This window comes from Mytilus edulis, chromosome 3, assembly GCF_963676685.1.
Source record: "Mytilus edulis chromosome 3, xbMytEdul2.2, whole genome shotgun sequence".
NCBI lineage: Eukaryota > Metazoa > Mollusca > Bivalvia > Mytilida > Mytilidae > Mytilus > Mytilus edulis.
The window spans coordinates 99,025,453-99,049,462 of record NC_092346.1 but is presented as its reverse complement, the minus strand read 5'-3'; the positions used below and the strand labels follow the sequence as shown (position 1 = coordinate 99,049,462).

General features: G+C 32.2%; 1 protein-coding gene across 2 annotated transcripts in view; it reads left to right on the top strand.

The window, feature by feature from the left end:
* The window catches only part of LOC139517927 (A disintegrin and metalloproteinase with thrombospondin motifs 16-like), an 81,087-nt gene that overhangs the window by 31,313 nt on the left and 25,764 nt on the right, over nucleotides 1-24,010 (top strand). For both annotated transcript variants that reach the window (XM_071309479.1, XM_071309478.1), the window contains exons 3-17: nucleotides 7,612-7,675; nucleotides 9,855-9,915; nucleotides 11,152-11,410; nucleotides 12,248-12,404; nucleotides 12,693-12,862; nucleotides 15,929-16,015; nucleotides 17,123-17,223; nucleotides 17,834-17,959; nucleotides 18,197-18,313; nucleotides 19,210-19,307; nucleotides 20,060-20,139; nucleotides 20,663-20,773; nucleotides 21,156-21,313; nucleotides 22,657-22,717; nucleotides 23,175-23,310. In XM_071309479.1, coding sequence (XP_071165580.1) covers nucleotides 7,612-7,675; nucleotides 9,855-9,915; nucleotides 11,152-11,410; nucleotides 12,248-12,404; nucleotides 12,693-12,862; nucleotides 15,929-16,015; nucleotides 17,123-17,223; nucleotides 17,834-17,959; nucleotides 18,197-18,313; nucleotides 19,210-19,307; nucleotides 20,060-20,139; nucleotides 20,663-20,773; nucleotides 21,156-21,313; nucleotides 22,657-22,717; nucleotides 23,175-23,310 — 1,786 coding nt within the window. The remainder of the gene's footprint in view (nucleotides 1-7,611; nucleotides 7,676-9,854; nucleotides 9,916-11,151; nucleotides 11,411-12,247; nucleotides 12,405-12,692; nucleotides 12,863-15,928; nucleotides 16,016-17,122; nucleotides 17,224-17,833; nucleotides 17,960-18,196; nucleotides 18,314-19,209; nucleotides 19,308-20,059; nucleotides 20,140-20,662; nucleotides 20,774-21,155; nucleotides 21,314-22,656; nucleotides 22,718-23,174; nucleotides 23,311-24,010) is intronic.

Sequence of the window (24,010 nt, the reverse complement as noted above, 5' to 3'; positions counted from 1 at the left end):
CTGGGTAGATGCATATGGGTGTTTATATTTTTTAAGGAGAGAATAAAATCAATTTAGTTACTTTATAAAAGGTGACAAAGTTTTTGTTTTATTAAAAAAAAAAATACGTCTGTGTGTACCGAAATGTAAGTTGGAGGATCGATCTGCTCTATCAGTTTAAAAGTATTTGATATCTAAAAAACAGAAATCTTTGATTAATTAAAATGTTAAAGATAATGTATGAAAAAAATTGCATGAATTTGTTATCAAAGAAACTCAACTTAAAACGAAAGCAGTTCTCACATTAAATTTAATTTGTATTACCCTTTGTTTGCGAATGCGTTTATCACACACAGCATATTTTTTTTTTAATTTAATGAGCAATAAACCTTGAAATTGACAATACCTTAACAATTTGACTATTTCAACATGTTCATTAAATATGACATTAGCAGATATATTTATAGACATCAGTCTGAAAAAACTGTTTATTCATTGTCAATAATTGTTGCACTTGTCATGTTTACCTATTTTATACTCGTAAACAGTTTTTTGACTTTTCACCTCATCCAAAAATCTGTGTTTGTCTTTCTCTCGGCTTTTTTTTAGATCTGTTTTATATTTCGATCGTCAATTGAACGTAGGCGGATAATTGTCTTGTTGGAAATCATACCACATCTCCAAATGTTTTTTACAAAATGGTCACATTGTTTATCAAGAGAAAAGGTCGCCAATGAAAAATGTTAGATTTGCGGAAATATTCCCTGTAAAGTTTTCAACAGGTCTACTTTTAAAAGCGTTGCATTTGAATATGTCTCAGACAAATGCGTTTCATTCAAAATACATAACGAGAATGGACTATTTTCAAATACTGGAACTACATGTAATGTTATAAAATTTCAAATAAACGCGGTGTTAAGAATATGAGCTATTTAAACACTCCTCATTACAGAATATTGAATTGTTTGAGGACGGTTCAATTCAATTTTTCTATCTATGAATCAGTATGGAATCAAAATGTAATTTGTGGAATTATAAAGTAAATAATGATAATCCAAATTACACATCCAGAAAACACATATCTAGATATAGGAAGATGTGGTGTGAGTGCCAATGAGACAACTCTCCATCCAAATAACAATTTCAAAAAGTAAAGCATTATAGGTCAATGTACGGCCTTCAACACGGAGCCTTGGCTCACACCGAACAACAAGCTATAAAGGGCCCCAATATTACTAGTGTAAAACCATTCAAACGGGAAAACAAACGGTCTAACCGTTTCTCAAATAGGCGAAGGTGAAAAACTGTCAAAACAGTTGCAATATCTATGCCTTCTTATAAGATAATCCCTGCGGCTACGTATCGTTACAAATATTATTTATTTCAGTAAAACTAGTTACTTTAACAAATATAAATACGCATGTAAAGTAGCCCTGTGTTCATGAAAGCAATTTATTTTTCAAAATTACAGAAATTAATATCAAAGCAGGATATTAACCACAGATTTAATCGTGTAATATATTTAATATAATGTACAGTATATGCTTATTTGAATGAAAATCATCGCGTGTAATTGTATTTTTTATGCAACGTACTGAGCTATTATATTCTTACTATGTTTTGTGTGCAATATGTTTATACATAGATACCCAACCCAGTAATTACGGTTTGAATTGATCTGCGCACATATGACACTGACCTATCGAATTCGATAACACATCTCCTCATTTATATATTGATATCTGATGTCTCTATTTTTATAACTCATTATTTATGAACAGTGCCTAAAAAGAATGTAAAGATATGACTTAATATGACTGATTGCACTTTGATGATAAGTTATGATTAGTTTTTCGAATCGTTTGAATTCGTGTTTCAATATAGTTACACTACAAATATACCCGTGGGACCACGGATTTAGTCCAATTGCTGTGGCCTAAATTTTGTCCCCTTATAAATCAAAACAAGGTTATTACAAATATGATCTTACCATCAGCAACACGAAGGACACTACTTCAGAATACATTTGCCTTTACTACATATGATAACCACTGGATTTGGTCATGCTTAGTCTACGTTTTCTATGAATTGCTATGTAGACTGCTTTCTTTCATTTCGAATTTTGAAATAGTAAAATCTATGTTTAATTGCCGTATGATTATTGTATTATCCCTTTGTATTTAAAGCCTTTACTTCTTTTTAAAAAATTAGGCAATTGTTAAAAAGGAATAAAGTATAAACGATTTATTGTGTATCAGTTGATAATATTTGATAATAAAAAACATTATATATCAACACATGGTGTACAATATACTGCTTTCGTGCGAATGTCCACATTTATTACATTGTCGTATTTGGGAATTGTGCCTCTGGTTTGATGGTATCATCATAGGATATTGTAATTGTCTCTATCAATATTCTTTAGAGAAGTGACCAAGAGTGTCACAATCCAACTGCTCCAAGTACAATTGCAGAAAACTTAAATTTCTGTTTATTTCTGACTGACGTAATCAATTTTTCGATGATCCGATAAGTTGTAAACTTTTGATTTTAAATGATATAAAAAATCCAAGGTTATAAAAAATCTACTGAACATTTTAAATGGAACTTAATTATGTGTAATTATACATAGTTTAATTTGATATTGCACATTCTGTTAGACTCCTATTTAAAGGCGTTGCTTAAAATAAATTGCATTTGTAACCCTTTAACACTTTCAATGGTATCTAATCTGAAAAATTGAAAGTTACATTATCAAAGGTGGTAAGCTTTGCTGCTTTGTTAAACATAACTTGTGAACAAGTTAAGGTTAGGGTTAAAACTGGTGTACTTGTTAAAAGGTCGAAGTAGTTTATCATATTTTGAAATCGAAAGGTTCAGTTTTAATTGAAAACGAAATATGGGCTGATATAACTAAGTTCACGAGTTAATATCACTTGCAGTATACTCCTATTGCATGTTTATTTTAATGAAAATTGTCAATATTTTCAAAAATACCATAGTTCAATTATATATTTTGTAGTAAATCTGCATAAATATTTACCACTGAGTGTTCAACAAACAGTAAGCAATAAATACGATTGCGTAGCAATAGTTATCAAAGGTACAAGAATTATAATTTAATACACAGGACTTGGTCTTCGTCTTCATAAGACTCATCAATAGCGCTCATATCAAAATATTTAGAAAGCCAAACAAGTACAAAGTTGAAGAGCATTGATAATCCAAAATTCCCAAAATGTTGTGCAAAATACGGCTAAGGTTATCTATGCCCGGGATAAGAAAATCCATAGTTTTTCGAAAAAAAATCATTTTTTTTTTATAAAAAAGACTGTATAATTGAATAATAAAATAAGCAAGTCTTTACAGGTTGCATTTCTGTAAATATTGACAATGCAATTTCCCATAGGAACTCCTTTTACAGCCTCGGTCACACCTTACCGGATAGCTCGAACGGACGCCTAACGGATAAAAAAAAAGTTATCCGTTGAAATTTTTTTTATCCGTTGGGAGTCCGTTGGTGTACTAACGGACATGTAACGAATGCCTAACGGACACACAACGGACATTGAACGTACGTGAAACGGATACACACCGGACAGAACGGACGTCGAACGTACATCCAACGGACGAGTACCGGATAAAACGGACACCTAACGGAAGCGTAACGGATAAAACGGATGAACAAAATAGTCTGAAAATTAAAGGCAATAAACCATCTAAAAATTAAAGGCAATAAACCATCTGAAAATAAAAAGAAATAAACCATCTGAAAATTAAAGGCGCGTCAGATGGACATGGTATCTAGTATATATGCTATAATATTTGCTTCTGGGAAGGTCTGGTCAGTAGGACAGTTATCAAGGTCACACGTACCAAACAAATTGAACAATTAATCCGTTTTTTTTTACGTTTCTTCACACGAGGGTCACTTTTTGAGTTAACTGGTTTAGTTGATTTTATTTTGTATTGCGTCTTGTTAAGCATGATATGTGTGCAAATATAGAGCTCCTCTGATTAAAAAAAATCAAGGTAGAAGCAGTGTGGTAATTCAGTCTTATAGAGTTTAAGTTGATTTTCTGAATTTGTTTATATTATGTACCTCTGGTATGAAAACGGATGTCGTGTTATGCGGAACTCTCCATCCATACTGCATGCTACGATATTTTGCTCCAGAAGCAAGGTGTCTAAGTGTAATTGCTAACTTGAGTCCTTGTTCCAGCGGATTTCTGTAAAAGGTATTCTGCTTGGCTTTGCGAGGCCCAACCCGCTGCAATATCTCGTCGAACATCTCTGTGGGCATTCGAAGGAAGTGTACAAAGGAATGCCGATCCTCCCGCCTAAGTTCGGTCATGAGTTGGTCATATAGACCAAAACTGCGTCGTCTTTCAGGACTGAGCCATGGTCGTGTCCACCATCTCCTTTGTCTTCTCCTTTCGACAGCTAAAAGCTTTATATTTGCTACATTTAAGATGAGTCTGGCCTAAATAAGAGCTGTTTGGTAGCGAAGACGTGCTCTTACTCCAAGATCAATCACGAATAATAAATAGGACACTCAAGAAAATCTAACATACCATATATTGGCATTTCTGACGCGAAATTTCAATTGGCATTTGTCCGTTTTACATCTAGTATTTTTAAATTTTATGCATTTCTAATGCATATTTAGTTTTTTATGTATATTATTTTTCAACTTCTCTGTAACCTTTGTACTTGCATGGTTTTATGAGAATAAACTATCAGTAGGCATCCGTTTTATCCGTTATTCTTCCGTTAATGTCCGTTTCATATCCGTTTTATCCGTTAGGCGTCCGTTAGGCGTCCGTTAGGCGTCCGGTAGACGTTCGTTGGTGAATTGGTCTACCGGATCTCCAACGGATGCATAACGGACACGTAACGGATACAAAACGGACGAGTACCGTACAAAACGGACGCCTAACGGACGTCTAACGGACGTTCAACGGACATTTTATCCGTTGGACGTCCGTTCAAAGTTTTGAACATGCTCAAAATTTTCCACCGGACAGAACGGACGTCAACGGATAAAACGGACGCTTAACGGACACGCAACGGATATGGACGGACGCCTAACGGATAAGAACGGACGTCTAACGGACATCAACGGATTGAAAAAAAGTTATCCGTTAGGCGTCCGTTCGAGCTATCCGGTAAGGTGTGACCGAGGCTTACGGCTAAAACTGTACCACTTTTACTATGAAGTTTTGAAAAAAATCTTATCCTAGAATTGAAAGTTCATATGCACCATAATTTTTTTTAAAGGTCAAAATATAGGGCTGTGCGGCATATTTTCAACGTTTATATGCCCTGAACTTCTCAGAGTTTAAACTTACACTAATTTTCTTAACTACCCCTACATCAATGAAAGGTTACCACAGATTTCAATGTAAACAATATGCACGTGTTTATTTACTGGTAACATTCCCAAGTTCTGTCTCTGCGATATGGAACACAGAGAGCATGACTAAGAACCAGTATGTAAACAAAATTAATTTTCTATGAATATTCAATTACTCCCCAAAAGAGGCGTATTTTGAGAAACAGCTGTATTTACAAAGTGCAACCTACAAGCAAAAAATATGTGCGCACATATTTGGCCAATCACGCGCAGAATAAACGGTGAAAATTTTCATCGAAAGTTTTTCAAGGATATTGAGAGATTTTCCCACATAAACATAAACATGGTTATTGACAATTTAACCTTGAATAATTAATGTTTTTTTTCAATTTTACATTTGTAAATAACATACACACTGTTTTGTCAGGTATTGGTGCACTTGTGATTTTTAGTTTGCTAAAAATGATAAATAGATCATTGACTCTCATTTGCTTCGAAGTTTCAAATAATATACAATCTTTATTTATATCATGGTTTTTATGACACAAACACATATATTGTTACATCATGGCCATGAGATGTATTAATGGCATTGAATTATAAAAAGAACTCAAACGCAAAATATTTTGTAAATTAATTTTGATTCACTACATTTAATTGTGTTCGGGATATGCCGTTAATAGATTGTTAAAAAGATTATTCGAATATCCAACCGTCATCTCACGTTTTATACATATAGTATCTATCTCACGCTGTTTATATAAGAAGATTACTATTTTAATATTTTCCCATACATGAAGTGCAAACGGAATTACTTTTAAAAAACTAAAATAAAAGATATGTCAAAGCATACAAAGAATGATTTCAGTATTCAACCGACTTCTTTTGTATAACAAATCGTTTATCATATTTTTCGGTTTAAAAAGTTGCTTTGTTTGCAACTGTATGTCAATTTATAGAACTTTGAATGCATAAAAGTAGTTTACATGTTATTGTAATAAACTCTTTATTAGAATTTTATTTAAATCCGATTTAACCTTTATACCAAGTTTCAAACCTAGTCTAATAGTTATTAGATAATATAAACCTTTTTGTTTTTGTTTGCTACATTTTGTTTAAGTACCCTTTCTAATTAATGGAGATAGCTCTACCGTGTTCATCTGGTTACATTAGATCCTCTCCGGATACATTCACTATATTAAATCGAAAAGTAAATGCAAATTGACGGAAAATATTTTTCCAAATATTTGCACGAACCTAAGGCTGTTAAGAGATTGCACCGTCGCAAGCATAAAATATTCTATATTTTGCTTACACTTATTTGCATATATATCGTAATAATACTATAATATCTATTTCAACGGGTTTTTTTTTATTTCATACTTATGTGTTTAATTTTTATCGACATCGACATGACAAAGATTACCAAACACGAACTGTAGTGTACAAGATAAAATCACAAAAATACTAAACTCCGAGGAAAATTCAAACGGAAAGTCCCTTATCAAATGGCAAAATCAAATCATAAAACACATCAAACAAATGTAAACATATATCCTTAACATTACAGTTTACCAAACATAGAAGCAGGATTATACAAGCATCTGTATCTTTATATGTCTTCCAATTAATATGACATTCCCAGGCCTGAATTTTTATCATGCTTTCTTTGATAAAGGGTTGCTGCTCACAAGAAAGCTATTCAACCAAGAGTTCTAAATGGTGAAGTTGAAATCAACCCTTCGTAAATTTCATTGACGCCAGCCCGAATTGGTTCATCGGTATGGAATGTCCGTTTTACAGATGATATCGAATATGTTCCTTCTATCGTAACTACAATCCTGTTCCATTTTCGCGAATGTGACCTACCGATTTTGACAATTTACCGGGTTTGTAATATCATGAGCAACATGAACGGGTGTCACATGTGGAGCAGGTTCGCATACCCTTCTGGAGTAGTTGAGATCACCCCAAGTTTGGTGGGGTTCGCGTTGCTTAATTTTTAGTTTTCTATGTTGTGTCTTGTGTACTATTATTTGTCTGTTTGTCTTTTTCTTTTTAGCCATGGCATTGTCAGTTTACTTTCGATCTATGAGTTTGACTGTCCCTATGGTAACTTTCGCCCCTCTTTTTTGAAGACAAATATACATGCTTGTATATCTTTATATTTCAGTTGTACAAAAGTTGGTTGATTTAATGATAAAAAAACTATGAAGGTAATGTTCATGTGAATTGTGAATTATTTGTTTGGGACAAACCTTTCTTTTACATTTCAGGCAAAATCATTGTTCGAAGATATTCACTTAAATGAATTTATCAACTCCAGACAACTTCGTGAAGGTAACTAAATTTCTTAATGTGGTATAAGGGGAAATCTACGTAACGTACACGCAATGTTTATTTTTGCGTTCAACAATATGCATCGGAATATGAGCATTGACTAAAAAATCAATTTGTTTTCAAAATATGAAAGTAATGCAGCTTCAGTTTTCCTAAAAGTATAATGAGCCACAATATACATATTTTAATCAAAACAGTAATTCAAATTTTTAGTTTTTGAATTTTGGTCATCGGTTTGAAGTCTAACTAAGTATTGAATATGTATTACTTCTGAAATAATAACATACTAGAACACACCCGCGAAATCGCGGGCATATACAGCTTGTGAACTGTTGTAGGATGATTTTTTGTAAAGGTATAATGTATGGAGAATTTCGCTTCAACATAAAATAAATGTAACTGCTTTTGTATAGACTATTATTAGTCTAATAAAATATGCTTCTATGACAATCCATCAGTGCTTTGTCTTTTGAGGGCCTTATAACCATGCCAATGGTAGGATATGAATCTTGTATAAATGACTAAGACCGACTAAGGCTAATTGGAGGGGTAGTCCGGGGGGGGGGGGGTGTCATGATCCCGAAATTTAAACCATGAAGTCCCGAGATGCAGAATTTAAAGACATTTATATCCCGAAATCGAAAAATATATTCCCGGATCCATTAAGGATCAATCCCCGAATCTCGAGCTTAAAAACACCCGATCCCGACGTCCCGAAAAAGGTCATGATTCCCTTTAATCTCTACCCTATTTTCATTTTTTCCAAATCACTGCTTTCACTTTCAACAATAAATATTAATGCCCCACTTATGGGCATTATGTTTCCTAGTCTGTGCATCCGTTCGTTCGTTCGTTCGTTTGTTCGTCCGTCTATCCCGATTAAGGTTTTTGGTCGAGGTAGTTTTTGATGAAGTAGAAGTCCAATCAACTTGAAACTTATTTTACTTGCTTGATTATATTATATGTTAATACCTGTAAATCAGGAAGAAAAAAAAAGAAAAAAATGAACTGTAAGCTTTTGCTGTTTTATGATACTACCGTTCTATGTATTCAGCAAACAATCAACTCGAAACTTAGTAAATATAGTGCCGATGTGGCATCCGTGTACTATTATGGACACATTCTTGTTTCAACATGTTTTACTTATTTTAATATATATGCAATTGGTATGACCCCTTAAATAGTAAGAATTTCAAAGAAAACAGTAGACAGAATACAGAGAGTCTCTATATATCAAAGTAGTATAATCGTAGTTTACATGTAGATAAACGCGAAAAATAATTGTCCTCTCTAAGGAGGTATAATAGTTGTGGTTCTTGCGATCTAAACACCATGATATGATGAACGCTCTGATTGGCTTATTTATTTTTCATTTTTGTTATCTATCATACGATTGGTTGTACTTGTGTCAACATGTCAGTTTACTTATTCTTATATATATGCAACTGGTATGACCCCTTAAATAGTAAAATTTTCAAAGAAAACAGTAGACAGAATACAGAGTCTCTATATATTAAAGTAGTATAATCGTATTTTACATGTAGATAAACGCGAAAAATAATTGTCCTCTCTAAAGAGGTATAATAGTTGTGGTTCTTGCGATCTAAACACCAGTTTATGGAGAACGCTCTGATTGGCTTATTTATTTTTCATTTTTGTTATCTATTATACGATTGGTTTTACTTGTGATGTTTCAAACCGGAAGTCTTATCTATGACTAAAAGTCAGTCTGATCACGGAATCATTATCCGGACTCCTTTTTTGTCGTTTTTCTCAATCTGAATTATCATAAGAATGGATGACAAATGCGACTATGAATATGTTACCATAGAACACAGAGGCATGACGATTAATTCATCGTGGAAGGAAGAGAAGCGACACACAAAATGAGGTCTTCTCGTTTAATAGTATAGATGTTTTGCGCAAAATCAATTGTATATGCATTTGTAGCTTGATTATAATCACCCATTTTGACTAATAATAATGTACACATTAGGTCTTGTGTCGACACGTTATTGAAGAAAGTTATCATTGGTATCTTGTATTTGACAAAAAAGTAAATAATTTTAGTGAATAAAAAAAATAGCATAAGATATTTTTTTTATATCTCATTACTATCTTTAATAACATTTCTTCCACATATATCATCAATTTTTAAATCTGTACACAACACTTTTAGATGGCTTCAATGAGTTCGAGTTGACATCAGTCCAAGAGGTTACAAGTTCACATAAACAGAGGTAGGATCATTTTATGTTTGTTTAGTATTTCAAACTAACCGTACAGTGACCTTAAGATACAAATTATATGGCATTGATTCTCTGATTAAATTGTCTCATACAACATATTTTTCAATTTATGTTATCTTTATTCTAATACCATATATATAGTCAGCTGAAAAAGGCCTCGACATGACAAACTTAAACAATTCAAACGAGAAAATCAACGGTTTGTTTTTGCCAAAAAAAACTACAAACAAATCAAAACCAAAAATGACAGACAGTAACTAATGACAACCAGGCAATCAAAGATTCTCAATTTGAAACGAGGACATATAAACTATAAGAAAAGCAAATAAAAAAATTAACAAAGGGTTGATATAGGTGGATAAAAAATAACAACAATGTTTAAATGAGTCGAAAATGCTATGCAACCATAAAAGACATATATAGAAGTGTCTTTTTAATATGTCATTGTCAGGAACAATAGTAAGGTAACGAAGAAGTTAAACAACAAAAATTCCGAACTCCGAGGAAAATTCAAAACGAAAAATTCAAAATCAAAAAATAAAACAAGTGTTTAGGTTAAAAACAACAGACAAGTGTCTATATCATATGTCAAGGTTATCACCATCAGACAAGTGGTTATGCCATATATCATTTTCAACAAAATCAGACCAATGTCTCAACAAATATCAATGTCAACAACAATAGAAAAGTGTCTAAACAAATGTCACGGTAAAGAAAAACATACAAATGGCTTTATCGTATGTTAAGGTAAACAAAATACTACGTCGTAGGTAAAGGTAAAAGAAAATCGACATGGTGAAAATAAATGAAGAATTTGGGAAAGAAAGCATTTAGTGTATGAAATCATTTGATTGAGCCCTAATAAAACTAAAGAACTCCCAAATTAAATGAGAACCACTTATATCGCAATTCAAAATCGAACAAAAAATAAAGCATATAACATGAAATACTTTAAAATGCTACTGACTTTTGACAACCCTATTGATAAATGTATGATGAAAATAGTTGTTTGTTTAGTGGTCATTGGAATAACAAAAGATACACAGCACGAACGAAAGAACAATTACATAAAAAAGACGATCTGTATTCATCAACAATTCTACTGATATATTATCAAACAATGTTTGCTGTTATGAAAGAACGGATACATTATCCACCGAAATTATGAAACCATTAGAAACAATATTATACTTTTCAATCAATAATAGAGGATAATTATGATTGCAGCCTAGATGCTTCTTCAATCCATCGACGAAGAAGATCCGTGGACTCTACAGAATCATATGAAATTGAAATGTCTGCCTTTGGTGAATCTTACAAAATGACTCTTCAACATACAAAGTCGGTACTCCACCCTTCAGCTAAAGTGTCCATACTAACTGACCAAGAAGAAACAGAATGGGAGGGAGATCGTCCGGATTGTTTTTTGATTGGAAATGTCCATTCCCATGATGGAACTGTCTCGGCATCATTTTGCGAAGAATTGGTATGAAATTGTTATTTAGAAATAAGGCAAATATTTAAACAGTAGCTATATATAGTGAATATGTAAGATCGAAAATATAGTTACAAATAAAAGTAACATTTACATGTAGAATTTGGAAATCATTGTAAATGTCCTAATCGTTTTTCTGAATTGATCAGGAACGCTCAATGTCACATGTTTGAAAGCCAAAGTTATATAAGAACCAAAACAGCTGAAGAGCTATATAACAAAACAAAGGTTAAGTATTTATAAATGCGTTGGATTCGAGTGAAATTCATGCAATTCTCTACAGAAACACGTGAAAAGTATATTGCAAGTATCACTCGTTCTTGATTAATGTAACTGTGTCTTAGACGCTCTTGTAAACCACAGAAAGAGCAACAACAACTTCAGTACGGGATGTATACTTTTATGACGCATTTAGGTGAAAACATCCAAAATTTCAAATTTATACTAAATGTCAAAAGAGCATTAGGTAAGAAATAATATAAACTTAAAATAGTTGAATGAAATGGAGCTACTGTTGAAAAAATTTAAGTTTAAAAAATTGGCGGGAAAAGGCTGACTTGGACTTTCACCGTATGTTTGCATTTGTATTATTTGGATCCTGAATCAAGAATTTGCTTAAATTTTGGTAAAGGACCTTTTACATGCATGAGCTATTGAGGTCTTATATGAACAGAAAATGGGTGTTATGAGACTAAGTATTTAACCCTATAACTTCGGAAAAATAACAAGGAGCCCAAACATCTGACACAAATTCCAAAACCTCACATAAGTAAATAATCTTCCTATATGCATATGTACGTAAAGTAACAATACCATTTATCATTTTAGCGTGGAATAATGTCAACTAGCAATCATGATCTTCACTTTGAGGTATTACCTCATCATATTCGAAAACGAGGTACATTAGGTAGCAAACAGCATACAACAATGATAGCAAGAAAACGAAGAGAAGATTTACTGTTCTCCGATTTAAGTCAAACGAATGGTAAGCATTGATTTACTGTTCAATTTATTTATTTCAAAGTTGTATTTTGTATCAATTTATAATAGTATTACTTCCCTTTAAAAAAGTTGATTCCATAAGCATCAATCAGAAAAAAACTATACAAAACTTTGAATAAGAAAAAGTTTCTGTTTAAGACGAACCGAAATGTATTTTATAAGTGTAATATCAAGTACCATGGAGTATTTTGTATCTATTTAGCAAGCATATCCTGCCATTTATTAAATAATGAAAAAAAATATGTACTTTGAACTTTTCATACTATTTCAGATATTCATCAAACTGAATATAACCATGAAAGGATACACAAACGGTCGGTGCCTTCTACTGATTTCACAATCGAATTAGCCGTGTATGTTGATGCTGATTACTTGACATATAAATTACCAGCTTCTAACATGACACGCAGAGTGGAAAATATGGTTTGCAAATATAATGCAGTAAGTTAATTTATATTTTGTAAATTAATGCAGAAATGTGTTTTTCTAATACAAGCCTAACTGCTTCACTGGTCAAACTTCACTTACAATGAAGTTAAATACAGAACTGTCGTACCTCGTCGATCTAACGATCATCATCAACAATGAAATGATGTGGTATGATTACCAATGACCCAACTATCCATAAAAGTTCTATGACGTTGATGTGACCAACTATATGCAACGGTACAGTCCTTACCAATGAGAAAAATCCATACTTTGTTGTCGGCTATAAAAGGCCCCGATATGAAATTTTTTAACAATTAACAGAGAAATCTAACGACTTTATTCATAAATAATTAACAGTTTACGAAAATGAAATATGACGGACATAAACCAACAACAACCACTGAACTACAGGCTTCTGATGAAGGACAGTCACATGCATAATGTGGCGAGGTTAAACATGTTTGTGAGCGCTTTACCCTCCTCTTACCAGGGACAGTGATTTTACAGTACAACTTAAAAACAATAACAATAAGTTGGAAAAGGCTAAACATATCAGATGGATACAATTAGAAAAACCTCTAACAAAAACACTTAGTGGACACGCACGCGTCCTTGTACATCCAACAAACGAAAAGAAACTAAGTACAGATGTTTGAGTACTTGTAGATACGAACAGCTGGTTCAAAATAAAAATAAAGAAAACAATCATGTACCCAAGACTTGTATATTAATCAGTACACACCCAACATCCAATAGATTTAGTGTGAAAACGTCATTAACAGTCAGAGAAAAAAACAAAACCTTTTGTTATGCAAGACTATTAGTATCGACAGATTGCAGTACCGTGAAAGTATATATGTGTAATATTTAGTAAGGTATTAATTTACTAATGACAAAATCAACATTCACACCAATAAAAACACTATTCAAAGATTTAATTACAGTGTTGAATATGAAACATTTTAGAATAAGTTTGAATTTCAATTTAAAACAAATATTCTTTCTAAACCTTAATTTGCAAACAAAATTGTTCATTCTGGACCTCACACTGCTTCAATGAATGCCTCCACCATAGTTTGCACAATGTTTCAGAGCTGTAGATTAGAAATGATATAAAATTTCGTATTTTATTTGGCTCTCCAAATGTTTTGATTCGAGTCCCGCAGAACAGGCTTACGTACACAAACACATGTCTTATATTGATTGATTGATTGTTAGTGTAGAAACGCCACTTTTAAGCGCCACTTTCGGGCTATTTCGTGGCGGCCAGTTTAAATTTGTAGAGATTGATAAAGCCGGAGTGCTCGGAGAAAACCATTGACCTTCGATAGGAACACTGACAGTCCTAGTCAATTAAGATTGGAGTCGAATGCACCTGCACGAGCGGGGATCGAACTGATAACCCCTTTGTTGACTGGCTAGTGATTACAATTGTAAAACTACTTAGATCACTTAGCCACCCAGGCCCTCGCATGTCTTATATTTACCGAATATACTTGATGCTTTTTATAGTACAATTGCTTGATATCGTACAGTTGCAAACATCTTATATTTTTTGTGTGTGTTATATTATGAACACTAACATATGTAAACATGAAAAAATGATAATGGAACACCTTTTATATCTTTAATAGAAGACATTCCTTGTAGCAATTTCTAACTAGCTAAATATTCGACGACCAAACCGTAATCATTGGTTCAAATTGGTCGTTTCAGTGTATATGTAACGTCATGACAATCGGTTTTCATTTAAGAATTGAATGCTGCTTTTTGTAAATTTATTGGGGTGTAAAAGCGTTGACCGAAGTACATTTTGTATGAAGCGCGGAAGCGCTTCATACTAAAAATGTGCGCACGGTCAACGCTTTTACAACCCTATAAAGTTACAAAAAGAAGCATTCAATACTTATAATTACATTTTTTTAGCTAGAATCATGAAAACACGATTTTTATCAAGTTTTCATTTAATTTACCTGTGCACTTTATTGTGGGACCTCGTGCCATCATGAATGATAAATGTTATTGTCTAATACAATTGTTTCAGGAATAGCACGAGATGTGCAGTTGGCCAATCAGAATAACGTATTATAATGAAACATACATCTAATGTAATTATTGTAAAATAATTTATACAGATGGTATAATTGTTATTGCATGAATACACTAGAAATATTCTCGGGCCCTCATAAATCAATATTACACGCAGGTTTGAAACAGCTATACATCATGTGATGGATTGCTCCAAGTAAAATTACAAATGAACATTGACACGTTTAATCTATTCAGATTACAATGAAAGCTTTAAAAAACTAATTTCTATCTCAAGTGATATGTATTTTGTTAAATAACATCAACTTGATAAAGTGACAAATATTTATCATGTCATTTATCGTAAGTGGTATCGAGGGTTCAATTCAATATAACCTCTTGAACTTATGAAGTGTTAAAAATATCTTTTGATGTATTTGACTTATAAGATATATTAGAATTTTAAACTAACATGAAATTGCTCAACTGAAAAATTGAAAATTAATCTGATGATGATACACGTGTTTCACTTGTAGTGGCAATTGTTTCTTAAAGTTGAGAATAGAAATGGGGAATATGTCAAAAAGACAAGGAGCAGCTCATCAGGATGGTGATACCTCACTGGAAACATTTTTTCGGACTCTGAGCCGTCTAACTCCGGCACGTCGTATCAGTAAATAATATTTTTAAGTCCTTGATTTCTCCGAGCTATGAATCTAACATGTATCCTCCCAGAGACAAGACGTGCATAATTCTACGAAACCAGCTAACATTTACCTAGCTTCATAAGACAGCATGCGGAGGAAATTCTGTGTAGCAGAGTTTACAAAAAAACAATAGAACACAAAAATCTGAAAATATACTTATGAGAGAATGCTTCAAAATATGAATAAAAAACTTCAATAGTTAAAAGTTTTTTCTTTTAGCTTATTCAAGGTGTTTTCTAATAACAAGAATTTATAATCAGTACTCAAAGCACACAACACCACAAAATTGTGCTACAGTTATACCTTTTTGTTATCTGATGTCTTTCTTTTCATTTCTTTGTAGGTACAGTTTGAATGGAGTCGTGCTGATGTGTTAAATTATAACATAACTCTATCAATAAAACTTTTGACGTTTTTTGACACGAACCCGGTGAGATAATATGCGTGTACAGTTTTACATTTCATTGCTCGTGTTATCTGATGTAAAATTTTCACATCTATTAATGAATAATAAAAGATATAAGCACCTTGTTTGTAAATAACATCTACAATTCGCTATAAAATACAATCCGTAAAAGATTAGAATGTCTACAGAATACAATCCGTTAAAGGGACAAAAAGATTTGTTGTGTTTTTCCAGTATCATACTATACATTTTCTATTAAACAATCACTGGGAATACAGATTTGTAGGTTTAATATATTTCAACCCTCGTGATAATACTTCTTTTTCTACTTTGTAATACATTTAGAATTAAATTGATACGAAATTACAAAACGATAAAAAAAATATAATAACGTATGGAGTTTTCGACAATGAGAAACAACATAACAATGCAATAAATTAAACATGAAAAAGAGACATTATGAATAAACTTATGATCATCAACATTAAACAAGTGTCCGAACTATGTATTCAGCTTCTAATCATTCCAAATCAAGAAAGTTTGTGTAAAATAATCTAGAGACTGTCTATGGTATGTCATTGAACACTTATTTCTAAATGTTCCAAATGGTGCAGTTAAAATCATCCCTTCATAAATTTTACGGACGTCATCACGAGTTGGTTGACCGTTATGAAATAACCGTTTCACAGATGATATCGGATATGTTCCTTATGTTGTAACTACAATACAGTTTCCATTTTCACTAATGTGACCTACCGAATTACACTATTTACCGGATTTGTAATAACATAAGCAACATGACAGGTGCCACATGTGAAGCAGGATCTGCTTACCTTTCCGGAGCACCTGTGATAATCCTAAGTTTTTGGTGGGGTTCGTGTTGCTCAGTCTTTAGTTTTCTATGTTGTGTCTTCTGTACTATTATTTGTCTGTTTGTCTTTTTATTTTTAGCCATGGCGTTTTCAGTTTATTTTCTCTCCCTCTTGTATCTTTCGTCCCTCTTTTCTAAATGGTTGAAAACAATGATATATCTTTCAAGCCAACCACCAACTTACATCTAGATTACTGATATGCATGATAAACGAGTTTTCATAACACAGCTTTTCTAAAGTTAATATTGTTCTATTTTAGTCCTGGTACAATGCTTCTACTGCTCTATCAGTTCCTCTGAACACTATATGTACTGGAACTGAAGCTGGTCTAGCTTATGATCATGTACATGTTCACACAGGGTAAGAATTAAATCATTTTGACCAACGATAAACAGCCAAATACCGATTTTAAAAATCAACACGCAAGGAATTTGATTGGTAAACTAGTTGAACACCCAGTATACATATTCTAAAACAACTATCCTAACAATACACATTATTCCCTTGCAAACAGTTTTGAAACTTTTACTCCTATGTTTTAAATATCTTTTTCTTCACTGTTGCATTCCTTAATAAATGTATGTAAATCATCAGCTGCTTTGAATTATTTTTTTAGAACATATCTATGGATCTTAACTTTCTAATATATAAACATAAACTTCAGAATATGTATATGGCAGTGAAGTAGATTCACCGTTCACAAATTCAAATAAAAATGAGACTTAAACAATCAAAAAGTCCAATTTAACTTTCTGTGCCGTGACATATACTAATCACTCACGCTATTTCACTCCCTTCCCCAAGATTGAGAATACGGTGAAACCGTCTGATAATTCTAGAAGTCTTTTTGAAAAATGTTAACCTCTATATCATTTGGTCTCTAGTGGAAAGTTGTCTGATTGGCAATCATACCACAGGTTTTTAGATTCAGATTGTGCTGCTGAATTAGTTTTTTTTTTTATATTTATAGCATACCTAGTCCAGAATTAGGAGGATTAGCTTACCAAAGTCAAGTATGCAATGCTAGGTACAGATGTGGTGTTTCTGCAGATGGTATTACATCATATGGAACTGTTGTACATGAAATAGGCCACAAGTATGTTATTTTTATGCACTTTGGTAACGTCTTAGTAGTTTAGTTATATAACGATATATATATATATATAATTCATACATATTATTTAGGTGTCAAGTTATTTGTGATTCTGTAGTATTGTAAACAATATACATTGCAAGTTTCATAACTAACATTTCACATCAGTAAAGTCATTATTGTTTCGTTATTTTATAAATGTTTATTAATAATCATTACAGCTTATGTCATTATTTACAGCATGGGTATGCTGCATGACGCTGACAGAAATTGTTTATCTCCGGACGTTGGTATTATGGGTGGTGCTGGCGTTGGATGGAGTACATGCAGCTGTAATGATATGAACACTATGTTACAGTAAGACAACATAGTACACTATAGTATGATAAAAGGTTATCATGCTTAGTTTCATAAATATATTTTAAACATATTTAAAACTAAATCCATTCTTGGAGAACAATAAGTAATGAATTAGAAAATATTCGTCGCACCTCGATAGATTTTAAAGAAAATAGTTTAAAACAATTTCTTTTCTATACAAATGACACATTCTTTGTGCATATCAATATCAGAAAATCTGAGCTTTTTTAGCTTACATTTTACAGAAAACTCATTTAAAATTTTCAAATGACGTGTCGTGCTACATGTTTTCAAGGTATTTAAGCTTACAATGTTAGTTCATATAGTATGACGACGCATAAGGTACAAACGAAACTCCTTAATTGCTGAATACATACATCATTAGTGGTCAAGAATGAGAAACAGTTTGTCCTAAACCCTTTGGTGTATTCACGAAATATGAAATATGAATGGAAGAAACAGAAAACGGAATTTTGCTCTAAAACAGAACATGTTGTTAATAGGATAATTCCATGGCATATATGCCATGTGAATAATGTGTTCTACTAAAAATCAATTAAAGATTTGTACCACAGATAGCCTTAACCTTCAGTAGACAGAAACTTTTGTACATGTTTGTTATTAAAAAAAAGTAAAATTCAACTCAAGGAAATTCAATAAGTGAAGTCCCTAGTCAAATAGCAAAATTATCAAGCTAATGGATAACGACTGTAATATTCCTGACTTCGTACAGAAATTTTATCATGTAGAAATGATCTGCATTTATTGTTTTCGAAACTTCGTGGTGGGTTAGTCAAACGCACAAGTTTTGTTGTTCAGTTGCCACTAGCTGCTCCTTTTTAACATGTTGCTGTGAAACTTGATTTGTAACGTACACTTAATTTTGTTCACAGAACTGGAAATCATGGATGTCTATGGACAGACAATATTGCTGATAATGAGGTTACTCCTGTATCTTTACTTGGATTAACGTTAGTGCCAGAACTTCCAGGTGAACACATTTCAATGAAAGTCTTTTTGATAAAAAGGGGTGACGGCAATGTCCACATACGGTAAATTGGGTCAATTTTCCATGACCTATAAGTCAGTATCTATAGTGACATCGGAATTTTGTATTTGAATGTTCATCAATATAGATATAGTGATTTAGTATCCATTTATTCATTGCTGATTTTTTACAAACAAATGATAATATCTTTATTCAGTATCAACGGTGTATGATGGCAACAATGCTTTTGATTGGGTTCATTTTTCTCAATCCTATTTTTTTGGATGTAGTGTTTTGTTTACCTTTTTGGTCCGATTTATTCCCCCTATAAAAAGCTTTACGTGGATATATTCATACCTTCTCACAAGCATGACTAAAAAGTTGTAATTGGATTTTAATTTTGACATCAGTATTAACCCACGGTTTCTTTTATTAGTTCCTATTGTTCCATTTTGTATTTTCATTTAGTTTTTTTGTGAACTGTTTTCTTTTTGGTTTTTCTATTTCTTTTCTATCGACTCTTGATATTTAAAGCTCAAAATAGACACATAGTTGTATGTTTACTAAAACAAAGGTATGATCATTCACGTAGACTTTAATGAGGACATGTTTTTGTGATTTCGACATATAATTGAGTTTTGAAATTTAAAATGATATCTTTTGATAAGTTATACAGTTACACCCGTTCGGATTGAAATGGTTATTATACAAATCATTTCATTATACTTATACTCGTACTATATCTATATTACCAGGTCAGTTAAAGACAGCTGATGAAATATGTGAACAGTTATATGGTAGTGGATTTAGATATCGTGAATATCCGGATGTTGTGGTGAGCAAAGTGTTTGGTCAGTTACGGCACAGTATTTGTACTCTCATAAGAAGAAAATAAACTGACAGCGCCATGGCAGAATAAAAAAGAAAAAAACATAGTCAATAAAACACTACAAAATAAACAATACTAAACATTACTGCAGAATGCAATGGTTGTTATAATGGGTATTGAGCTCCACATGTGACATCCAGAATGTACTACAATTCAGTGATGTCACTGTTGAACAAAAAAGGATGGAATTTTGTTATCATCATCTCACCGGTGACACAAATTACTCATAACGATCAACCAACTTTTAATCACTTCAGTAATAACTTATATCACATTATTTTAATTTTATCAAATTACGAACCCGCTCTTTTTTTGTTGGTTCTTTTCCATAACATTTAATTATATCACGGTTGCAAAAGTATGTCATTTTTTTTCAAAATCGACAAACAAGGCAAAATCATAAAAAGCCTGAGCTATAATGTGTATGTGACTACAAATATAGCCTTCATTAAGCTTTGTCTGTCGACAGAATCCTGCTTGTAACCTGTATAGCTGTGTCGATCATAATGTTGGAATTACACATGGTCAGATGTTCAAGCAGTCTGATTCTATTCCCGGTCTCTACTGTGAAGATCAAAAGGTGAATATAAAATAATAATATTGTTAGGGATCATAGATTGTGTAAAATTCCAGTTCTAGTGTATAACAAAACTAAATTGAATATGTTATATTAGTATACCAACTCTCGTTATTTTCAATTGATTCAAGTGGTGCATATAATCAACTTTCATCTCTACCAAAAGGTATGATTACGTATTTGGGGTTCTCTTTTTAGCTTTTCCCTTCTCAAGCTTTATTTACAAATGCTATTTGTATCAAATTTAGTTCACTTCACCTTGTAATCTCAAATGCTTTGGTGGTGTTAGCTATATATTTTGTATTTCTGGAAGTGTAGTTCTTATTCAACTTAAACACATGTTATATGCAAAAATTGTGGCACATTCAATTTTATCATTATTTAGATCTGCTTTGGTGGTGCGTGTGTTGATTGGTCTGCAGCTCAAATGAATAATCCTGAAGTACGTGCTGGAGGGTGGTCAGATTGGGGAACCTGGACAACCTGTTCTCGGACATGTGGACGAGGAATGCTTTACAGACGAAGAATATGTAATAATCCAACGTAGGTTTGTTTTGGTATATATTTTTTAAAATAGTGATTACTAAGTGTTTTTAAAAACGTTAACTATCATTTGTGGTTTGGAAAATGACTCATATGTTAGATATAATTAATAGTTACCTGTATAGAAGTCAAGGGTAGTTAAGTCGGGTAAAATATGAAATTTTTGGAGAAACAAACTAAAGTGGATAATGTGGCATTTCAGCATACGAGAAACATTGCTGAAGTAAATTTGCCTGTCATGACATCCAACGAATTAGGAAACAAAACTAACGTTGTAGCTGTTAAACTGTGTTGCAAATGACGTTGTCAAATTTGATAGAAATAACGTAACGTTGACCTACAGATTGACCGGTTCCATATAGATAGTCATTTACTAGATATGACTACCTGCTCAGAAGTTTCAGGAACTTAAAAGTAATTTTATAGCTCGAAATTGTTTTCAAAAGAATTTGCACTAAATTCTGTTCATAAATTTTCAATGACTCAATTTCAATTTTCATTTCTCAGTCGTTACAAAAAAGAAAATAACAAACTGTTACTGATTAAAACTTGGTAATAGATTCAGGAGAATATTTAACGAAGAAAAAAAATCTTCAAAAGGCATGAACTTTTTTCGCGTCAAGAAAATCGTGCGACATCAATATGTCGTGATGTTTGAGTGTCTGAGGAAATTCAGGTATTGAATTTTCTATTCAAAAAGGAGATCGGGAAGCATGGTAAGCAATGAAATAGATATAAGTCATGATTTGATGAAAAAAAATATGATTTACTTTTTTAAAGTCCGTCAGTATATATGAATGGCGTGGATCGATACTAATACTTCTGTTATTGTGATATGGTCAATTTAAGTTCTTGTCTTTTTTTTCTTCAATATTGTGTTTCTTTGTTGGAACAGTTATTTGTTTTATAATAGTTATGATTATATTACAATGTTGTCTGCTGAACATGTATCAACTTCATGTTTTTAATTAGTAGACAGACATTCGTAACTTTAATTTGAGCATGTAATGGTTATTATAGAAAGGATGCTGGAAAATTCAACAGAGATTCTAGATTTCTCGAACTCAGTATTAAATTCTTAAATATCTGAAAAGCTATTAGTCTTTTATTAAATTTTGCAAATGCAACTATAGAGATTTGGTATGATTTCAAAGGTGTAAGGTGGACAAGGTTTCTGAAATTGGACATGCAACTTAACATGATATCATTTTAACTCGATTAGTATTATTACAAATCAGAGAACGACGTGTGGGAAATCAGATCATATAGCTATGTTTTGAACATCTCAACTTATACTATACTAATTAGTGAAAATATGTAATTCTTTTTAAATTAAATTTTAGGCCAAAGAACAATGCTTCCTGCGATGGCGATGAATACGAAGCACAAGGTTGTAGTCTTACGGTAATTATTGGCTTTAAATACTTAGTATCACTTAAAAAGAGACATAGAATATACCAAACACACTATAAATGTTTCAAATGTAGAAGACCAACAATACAATCACAGAAAAACAATAAAATTACAAACGAAAGTCTGCAAATTACTGACAAAAAACTGAAAACGGCTAGATCTCAACACATCATACAAACAACTTTTGTTTTGTTTTTTGAAGTGTTTATACCATATACTAGTTGTTCTGAAAAAAATCTGTCTGTTTCAAAGTAGAATGAAGACAAAATATTGGACTATTTATGTTTTAGGTTGCATTCCTCTGAATTAGAGTTGTCAGTAATTATAAATAGAAAATAATGTGCATTGTATGTTGCAATAGGTTTCCCAGCAGTGCAATTGTACCAATGACTATCACTAACTTTCTCTCCACTCTTTGTCTTTATGCTTTTCATGATTTTTTTTACAGCCGTGTGTTGGGGACAATACCATTGATTCTAATCTTATAATACAAAGAGCATCAGAGACTTGTCAAAGACTAATTGATAACAACATCATTAATGGAACTGAATATACAGCTTCAGGAACTATTTACTCATCACTAAGTATGTAGATAATACGATTCACTCCGATTATGTTTTCTAATTGTACTATCCACTGTAGATCAACCATAAATATAATTATTAAAAGATTAGAAATATAAAGTCAAATTTAAGTATTGAGCATGTGAAAGGTGTATTCATTTTCAAGCATGTTTCAGTAGCTTTAAAACTGTGTTTATTGTTTTGTTTGTACTGTATGTTAGGGATGTGTGCTATTCCAATACTAATGTCATGTACCACTACAAACCATTTAAGTCTGAAATGGCTTATATCTGTACTTGACTGTACTGTCTTTACTCGACCAGTCTGAATTGGTCTGACTTTTACTTGACATTACTCGACCCCAGTCTGAACCATACTCGACTGTACTGAATCGTACTTGACCCATATTTTTGCCGTTGACAATAGTCTGAACTATTACTCAACGAGTCTGAAACAGTCTTAACCCATTCTTGATATGCACTCGGCCTATTTTTCCAGTCTAAACCGTACTAAACCAAAGGTCTGAACAATACTCGAACAGTCTGAACCATACTAGACCAAAAAACCTCTACTTTTTTAACTGACATATATAACAACAGCCAACAACATTTATAAATTGTTTAACCTTATATTAGAAGTATATCTATTATTATATTTAGGATAAAAAATAATATATTATATATAAATTATATTAAAAAGGGATGAAATTAAATAAATAGAT